Source organism: Piliocolobus tephrosceles, chromosome 3 (genome assembly GCF_002776525.5).
Source record: "Piliocolobus tephrosceles isolate RC106 chromosome 3, ASM277652v3, whole genome shotgun sequence".
In the NCBI taxonomy this organism is placed as follows: Eukaryota; Metazoa; Chordata; class Mammalia; order Primates; family Cercopithecidae; genus Piliocolobus; species Piliocolobus tephrosceles.
The window spans coordinates 146,987,689-146,996,464 of record NC_045436.1 but is presented as its reverse complement, the minus strand read 5'-3'; the positions used below and the strand labels follow the sequence as shown (position 1 = coordinate 146,996,464).

The 8,776-nt window shown below is 40.9% G+C and overlaps 1 protein-coding gene across 2 annotated transcripts in view; it reads right to left on the bottom strand.

Annotated features, from left to right (window-relative positions):
- Positions 1 to 8,776, bottom strand: part of RFC1 (replication factor C subunit 1) — an 83,422-nt gene that overhangs the window by 21,281 nt on the left and 53,365 nt on the right. For both annotated transcript variants that reach the window (XM_023224534.1, XM_023224535.2), the window contains exons 11-12: positions 1,368 to 1,547; positions 73 to 177 (exon numbers count right to left, since the gene is read on the bottom strand). In XM_023224534.1, coding sequence (XP_023080302.1) covers positions 73 to 177; positions 1,368 to 1,547 — 285 coding nt within the window. The remainder of the gene's footprint in view (positions 1 to 72; positions 178 to 1,367; positions 1,548 to 8,776) is intronic.

Here is an 8,776-nt window from a genome sequence, read left to right as displayed (position 1 = left end):
AAATAAATAAATAAATAAATAAATAAATAAATAAATAAATAAATAAATAAATCACATTCATTGTATACAAACCTCAGTTTCAACTGCTATTTCGTACTTGGATTTCTTGCCTGGCATAGTTCGAATCAGATTCAACAGGCCATCTTCATCAATAATTTTTGTCCCCAAGGCTGCAGCCTGTTGATTAAAAATGCAAATCATCAAAACTGCATCCTACCATTCCTTTCTGTTAAAAAAAAAAAAAAATTCTAGGGCCTATTAATAGGTGAAAAACCACATTTGTAAATCAGATAACACTGGAATTAAAAAAGAAAAACAAAAAATAACACATTCATTGAAAAAGTAACATTGAAAAGAAAGAAAATAACAGATACATTCCCTAAGCGTGGCAGGCTGGCACAGGAAGTGGTCCATTACTACTTTTGTGGACTGCTTTACCTTTCCTCCCCTAGGAAGGGGCAATGCCACTAGAGCCTAAGACCAGCTCTTCATACCTTCTCCCATATTGAATACATATGACAGACATTTCCCCCACCTTCTTCCCTGCTGATGGAACTCCAATGTGTCCTTCTCCAAGTGATGAATTATGACTGGTCTAAGGCAACCAGAAACATCTTGGTTCTTCCCAACCTCCCATACAGTTCTGAGTGGCCAGGTGACAGCTCTGGCCAATAAGACTTACGTGAAATTCTATAAGAGGTGTTTCTGGGAGAACTCTTGTCAGGCCAGTCACAGCTCTTATGACATCTTGCCACTGTTCCCTTTTCCTACCTTGAATAAGAACTTAAATGCCTAGAGCTGCAGCTACCTTGCAACCACAAGGCAACATTCATGAGGACAAAAGCTAACACAATAAGGACAAACGGAGGAACCACATCATTGAGATGCTGAACTATCCCAGCAATACCTCCAGAATTCTTGTGGGAAAAATAAACAGATGATTGTTTAAGCCACGGTTAATCGGGTATTCTGTTGTTTGTAGCCAAACAAAATCCTACCCAAGAGGCCACTGATTCTTTTTCTAAAAGCACCAATTTTAAAAAAACCTAAGATGCTATATACGGTGGCATACATAGGAATACTTCAGACTGGAAGAAAAACAAAACTGTATTTGTTTCTATCTTCAAAAATAAAAAAAGACTTAAACTTAAATACACTAAAAAAAAAATCAACTAATGCCTTCCATTGGAAAACCAAAATCCTGGTATCAGAGCCAATAACACTTCTGTGGAGAAGAAATAATGTAGGCAATAAATTATTTTTCTATTTCTTTCCTTCATTTAACTCTGAGTAAAGGGCAAATCACATCAAGAGTGTGCCACGGCAGGCAGGAGGTGTCATGGTGTTGAGAACACAGCAGTACCCACCTTATCACTCTTGGACTGTCCACTATCACGACCCATGACAAGGTAATTTGTTTTCTTGCTGACATTTCCTGTTACTTTTCCCCCATAACGTTCAATTAGAGACTTGGCCTCATCTCGTTCAATAGACTCCAGCACGCCTGTGATTACAAATATAAGGCCTTCCAAGCAATTTTCAGCTCCCTAAAAACCAAAATGTTCAAGCAGAGAGGAAATTACATGGTAGCTTTCCAAAGAAACATTTGTCATCAAAACTGCAGGAAGTTGATTTTTCTCATTTCACATCATAAATAACCTTGGCATGGAAAGTTTGCTAGAAATTTACAGCAAATAAGCACCATCTGAAATTAGATCCTAAGAAATTTTGATATGGCTAACATTTAATAAACTTACAAAACAAGTAGTGAAAAACATACATCCAACACTGTTAGCAAAGCTATTAAAATTACCCATTCATACTATTTTCCATTATGCCCTCTTCATATCTAAACCACTAGTTAACTTGCATAACCATAAATAAACAACCAAATGCAATCCATCTATAGAAACTCTTGCTATTCAGGGAACTGCTTGTTCTTAAGAACTTTCCCAACAAGAATTAATAGAAGCAGGTATACTCCTATCATTTTAATGTTTCCGTTAATGTTCCCAAACAATGTACTTTAAAATCAGAATCACTTCTTATCATTTTCATACACTTCTGATGCTTTTCATCACATTAGTGATCAGAAATGAGGTATAGTTTCCCAATCCCTGCGTGCAAGAGCTAAGAAGGATCTTAACTGTCAGTTGAAGGGAGTTCTGCCCGAACTCATGGATTGTACAAGAACAAACTGCTGTTGGGTTTGATGGTCTGCCAATGGATTGTGGTGTGGCGTATCTGAAGGCTACTGAATGCAACTTATAATGCTTAACAAAAATATTTACTGTTTCAGAGGAAAAAAGGAAGAAAAAAGGCAACTCTTGCTATTGTTAAAAAGGGAAAGTTTTGATTCTAAAAAGCTAAGCGAGTGTGAGCTCGTGCCCTCCTCTCTGCTCATTACTCTATGATAGTAAGTCTAGCAACCTGCTAGTAACTTAAAGGCAAGATCATATTATCTCTGGATTGGAAAGATAACTCTCATAATGTGTAATATAAAATAAGAGATACCTGCCAAAGAGAGCTGGATGGAAAAGACATTAAATCTTAATTGGAACTATGTATAGTTATATATTTTTGCAATGGTTCAATAAAATTATACAACAAAACAAAATGAAATAAAAATTATACATGACGGGGCGGAGCAAGATGGCCGAATAGGAGCAGCTTCAGTCTCCAACTCCCAGCGTGAGCGACACAGAAGACCGGCGATTTCTGCATTTTCAACTGAGGTACTGGGGTCATCTCACTCGGGAGTGCCGGACAATCGGTGCTGGTCAGCTGCTGCAGCCCGACCAGCGAGAGCTGAAGCAGGGCGAGGCATCGCCTCACCTGGGAAGCGCGAGGGGGAAGGGAGTCCCTTTTCCTAGCCAGGGGAACTGAGACACACAACACCTGGAAAATCGGGTAACTCCCACCCCAATACTGCGCTGTAACACCGGCACACCGGAGATTGTATCCCACACCTGGCTGGGAGGGTCCCACGCCCACAGAGCCTCTCTCCTTGCTAACACAGCAGTCTGCGGCAATCTAACCGCAAGGCAGCAGTGAGGCTGGGGGAGGGGCGCCCGCCATCGCTGAGGCTTAAGTAGGTAACTAAAGCCGCTGGGAAGCTGGAACTGGGTGGAGCTCACAGCAGCTCAAGGAAACCTGCCTGTCTCTGTAGACTGCGCCTCTGGGGACAGGGCTCAGCTAAAGGAGTAGAAGCCTGTGAAACGCGAACGACTCTGTCTGACAGCTTTGAAGAGAGCAGGGGATCTCCCAACACGGAGGTTGAGATCTGAGAAGGGGCAGTCTGCCTGCTCAAGTGAGTCACTGACCCCTGAGTAGCCTAACTGGGAGACATCCCCCACTAGGGGCAGTCCGACACCCCACACCTCACAGGGTGGAGTACACCCCTGAGAGGAAGCTTCCAAAGCAAGAATCAGACAGGTGCACTCGCTGTTCAGCAATATTCTGTCTTCTGCAACCTCTGCTGCTGATACCCAGGCAAACAGGGTCTGGAGTGGACCTCAAGCAATCTCCAACAGACCTATAGCTGAGGGTCCTGACAGTCAGAAGGAAACCTATCAAACAGGAAGGACACCTAAATCAAAACCCCATCAGTACGTCACCATCATCAAAGACCAGTGACAGATAAAACCACAAAGATGGGGAAAAAGCAGGGCAGAAAAGCTGGAAATTCAAAAAATAAGAGCGCATCTCCTCCTGCAAAGGAGCACAGCCCATCGCCAGCAACGGATCAAAGCTGGTCAGAGAATGATTTTGATGAGATGAGAGAAGAAGGCTTCAGTCCATCAAACCTCTCAGAGCTAAAGGAGGAATTACGTACCCAGCGCAAAGAAACTAAAAATCTTGAAAAAAAAGTGGAAGAATTGACAGCTAGACTAATTAATGCAGAGAAGGTCATAAACGAAATGACAGAGATGAAAACCATGTCACGAGAAATACGTGACAAATGCACAAGCTTCAGTAACCGACTCGATCAACTGGAAGAAAGAGTATCAGCGATTGAGGATCAAATGAATGAAATGAAGCGAGAAGAGAAACCAAAAGAAAAAAGAAGAAAAAGAAATGAACAAAGCCTGCAAGAAGTATGGGATTATGTCAAAAGACCAAATCTACGTCTGATTGGGGTGCCTGAAAGTGAGGGGGAAAATGGAACCAAATTGGAAAACACTCTACAGGATATCATCCAGGAGAACTTCCCCAACCTAGCAGGGCAGGCCAACATTCAAATTCAGGAAATACAGAGAACGCCACAAAGATACTCCTCCAGAAGAGCAACTCCAAGACACATAATTGCCAGATTCACCAAAGTTGAAATGAAGGAAAAAATCTTAAGGGCAGCCAGAGAGAAAGGTCGGGTTACCCACAAAGGGAAGCCCATCAGACTGACAGCAGATCTCTCGGCAGAAACTCTACAAGCCAGAAGAGAGTGGGGGCCAATATTCAACGTTCTTAAAGAAAAGAATTTTAAACCCAGAATTTCATATCCAGCCAAACTAAGTTTCATAAGTGAAGGAGAAATAAAATTCTTTACAGATAAGCAAATGCTTAGAGATTTTGTCACCACCAGGCCTGCCTTACAAGAGACCCTGAAGGAAGCCCTAAACATGGAAAGGAACAACCGGTACCAGCCACTGCAAAAACATGCCAAAATGTAAAGACCATCGAGCCTAGGAAGAAACTGCATCAACTAATGAGCAACATAACCAGTTAATATCATAATGGCAGGATCAAGATCACACATAACAATATTAACCTTAAATGTAAATGGACTAAATGCTCCAATTAAAAGACACAGACTGGCAAACTGGATAAAGAGTCAAGACCCATCAGTCTGCTGTCTTCAGGAGACCCATCTCACATGCAGAGACATACATAGGCTCAAAATAAAAGGATGGAGGAAGATCTACCAAGCAAATGGAGAACAAAAAAAAGCAGGGGTTGCAATCCTAGTCTCTGATAAAACAGACTTTAAACCATCAAAGATCAAAAGAGACAAAGAAGGCCATTACATAATGGTAAAGGGATCAATCCAACAGGAAGAGCTAACTATCCTAAATATATATGCACCTAATACAGGAGCACCCAGATTCATAAAGCAAGTCCTTAGAGACTTACAAAGAGACTTAGACTCCCATACAATAATAATGGGAGACTTCAACACTCCACTGTCAACATTAGACAGATCAACGAGACAGAAAGTTAACAAGGATATCCAGGAATTGAACTCATCTCTGCACCAAGCGGACCTAATAGACATCTATAGAACTCTCCACCCCAAGTCAACAGAATATACATTCTTCTCAGCACCACATCACACTTATTCCAAAATTGACCACATAATTGGAAGTAAAGCACTCCTCAGCAAATGTAAAAGAACAGAAATTATAACAAACTGTCTCTCTGACCACAGTGCAATCAAACTAGAACTCAGGACTAAGAAATTCAATCAAAACCGCTCAACTACATGGAAACTGAACAACCTGCTCCTGAATGACTACTGGGTACATAACGAAATGAAAGCAGAAATAAAGATGTTCTTTGAATCCAATGAGAACAAAGATACAACATACCAGAATCTCTGGGACACATTTAAAGCAGTATGTAGAGGGAAATTTATAGCACTAAGTGCCCACAAGAGAAAGCAGGAAAGATCTAAAATTGACACTCTAACATCACAATTAAAAGAACTAGAGAGGCAAGAGCAAACACATTCAAAAGCTAGCAGAAGGCAAGAAATAACTAAGATCAGAGCAGAACTGAAGGAGATAGAGACACAAAAAACCCTCCAAAAAATCAATGAATCCAGGAGTTGGTTTTTTGAAAAGATCAACAAAATTGACAGACCGCTAGCAAGATTAATAAAGAAGAAAAGAGAGAGGAATCAAATAGACGCAATAAAAAATGATAAAGGGGATATCACCACCGACCCCACAGAAATACAAACTACCATCAGAGAATACTATAAACACCTCTACGCAAATCAACTAGAAAATCTAGAAGAAATGGATAATTTCCTGGACGCGTACACTCTTCCAAGACTAAACCAGGAAGAAGTTGAATCCCTGAATAGACCAATAGCAGCCTCTGAAATTGAGGCAACAATTAATAGCCTGCCCACCAAAAAAAGCCCAGGACCAGATGGATTCACAGCTGAATTCTACCAGAGGTACAAGGAGGAGCTGGTACCATTCCTTCTGAAACTATTCCAATCAATAGAAAAAGAGGGAATCCTCCCTAACTCATTTTATGAGGCCAGCATCATCCTGATACCAAAGCCTGGCAGAGACACAACAAAAAAAGAGAATTTTAGACCAATCTCCCTGATGAACATCGATGCAAAAATCCTCAATAAAATCCTGGCAAACCGGATTCAGCAGCACATCAAAAAGCTTATCCACCATGATCAAGTGGGCTTCATCCCTGGGATGCAAGGCTGGTTCAACATTCGCAAATCAATCAACGTAATCCAGCATATCAACAGAACCAAAGACAAGAACCACATGATTATCTCAATAGATGCAGAAAAGGCTTTTGACAAAATTCAACAGCCCTTCATGCTAAAAACGCTCAACAAATTCGGTATTGATGGAACGTACCTCAAAATAATAAGAGCTATTTATGACAAACCCACAGCTAATATCATACTGAATGGGCAAAAACTGGAAAAGTTCCCTTTGAAAACTGGCACAAGACAGGGATGCCCTCTCTCACCACTCCTATTCAACATAGTGTTGGAAGTTCTGGCTAGGGCAATCAGGCAAGAGAAAGAAATCAAGGGTATTCAGTTAGGAAAAGAGGAAGTCAAATTGTCCCTGTTTGCAGATGACATGATTGTGTATTTAGAAAACCCCATCGTCTCAGCCCAAAATCTTCTTAAGCTGATAAGCAACTTCAGCAAAGTCTCAGGATACAAAATTAATGTGCAAAAATCACAAGCATTCTTATACACCAGTAACAGACAAGCAGAGAGCCAAATCAGGAATGAACTTCCATTCACAATTGCTTCAAAGAGAATAAAATACCTAGGAATCCAACTTACAAGGGATGTAAAGGACCTCTTCAAGGAGAACTACAAACCACTGCTCAGTGAAATCAAAGAGGACACAAACAAATGGAAGAACATACCATGCTCATGGATAGGCAGAATCAATATTGTGAAAATGGCTATACTGCCCAAGGTTATTTATAGATTCAATGCCATCCCCATCAAGCTACCAATGAGTTTCTTCACCGAATTGGAAAAAACTGCTTTAAAGTTCATATGGAACCAAAAAAGAGCCCGTATTGCCAAGACAATCCTAAGTCAAAAGGACAAAGCCGGAGGCGTCACGCTACCTGACTTCAAACTATACTACAAGGCTACAGTAACCAAAACAGCATGGTACTGGTACCAAAACAGAGATATAGACCAATGGAACAGAACGGAGCCTTCAGAAATAATGCCACACATCTACAACCATCTGATATTTGACAAACCTGAGAAAAACAAGAAATGGGGAAAGGATTCCCTATTTAATAAATGGTGCTGGGAAAATTGGCTAGCCATAAGTAGAAAGCTGAAACTGGATCCTTTCCTTACTCCTTATACGAAGATTAATTCAAGATGGATTAGAGACTTAAATCTTAGACCTAATACCATAAAAACCCTAGAAGAAAATCTAGGTAGTACCATTCAGGACATAGACACGGGCAAGGACTTCATGTCTAAAACACCAAAAGCAACGGCAGCAAAAGCCAAAATTGACAAATGGGATCTCATTAAACTAAAGAGCTTCTGCACAGCAAAAGAAACTACCATCAGAGTGAACAGGCAACCTACAGAATGGGAGAAAATTTTTGCAATCTACTCATCTGACAAAGGGCTCATTTCCAGAATCTACAAAGAACTCAAACAAATATACAAGAAAAAAACAAACAACCCCATCCAAAAGTGGGGAAAGGATATGAACAGACATTTCTCAAAAGAAGACATTCATACAGCCAACAGACACATGAAAAAATGCTCATCATCACTGGCCATCAGAGAAATGCAAATCAAAACCACAATGAGATACCATCTCACACCAGTTAGAATGGCAATCATTAAAAAATCAGGAAACAACAGGTGTTGGAGAGGATGTGGAGAAATAGGAACACTTTTACACTGTTGGTGGGATTGTAAACTAGTTCAACCATTATGGAAAACAGTATGGCGATTCCTCAAGGATCTAGAACTAGATGTACCATATGACCCAGCCATCCCACTACTGGGTATATACCCAAAGGATTATAAATTATGCTACTACAAAGACACATGCACACGTATGTTTATTGCGGCACTATTCACAATAGCAAAGACTTGGAATCAACCCAAATGTCCATCAGTGACAGACTGGATTAAGAAAATGTGGCACATATACACCATGGAATACTATGCAGCCATAAAAAAGGATGAGTTTGCGTCCTTTGTAGGGACATGGATGCAGCTGGAAACCATCATTCTTAGCAAACTATCACAAGAAGAGAAAACCAAACACCGCATGTTCTCACTCATAGGTGGGAACTGAACAATGAGCTCACTTGGACTCGGGAAGGGGAACATCACACACTGGGGCCTATCATGGGGAGGGGGGAGGGGGGAGGGATTGCATTGGGGAGTTATACCTGATATAAATGATGAATTGATGGGTGCTGACGAGTTGATGGGTGCAGCACACCAACATGGCACAAGTATACATATGTAACAAACCTGCACGTTATGCACATGCACCCTAGAACTTAA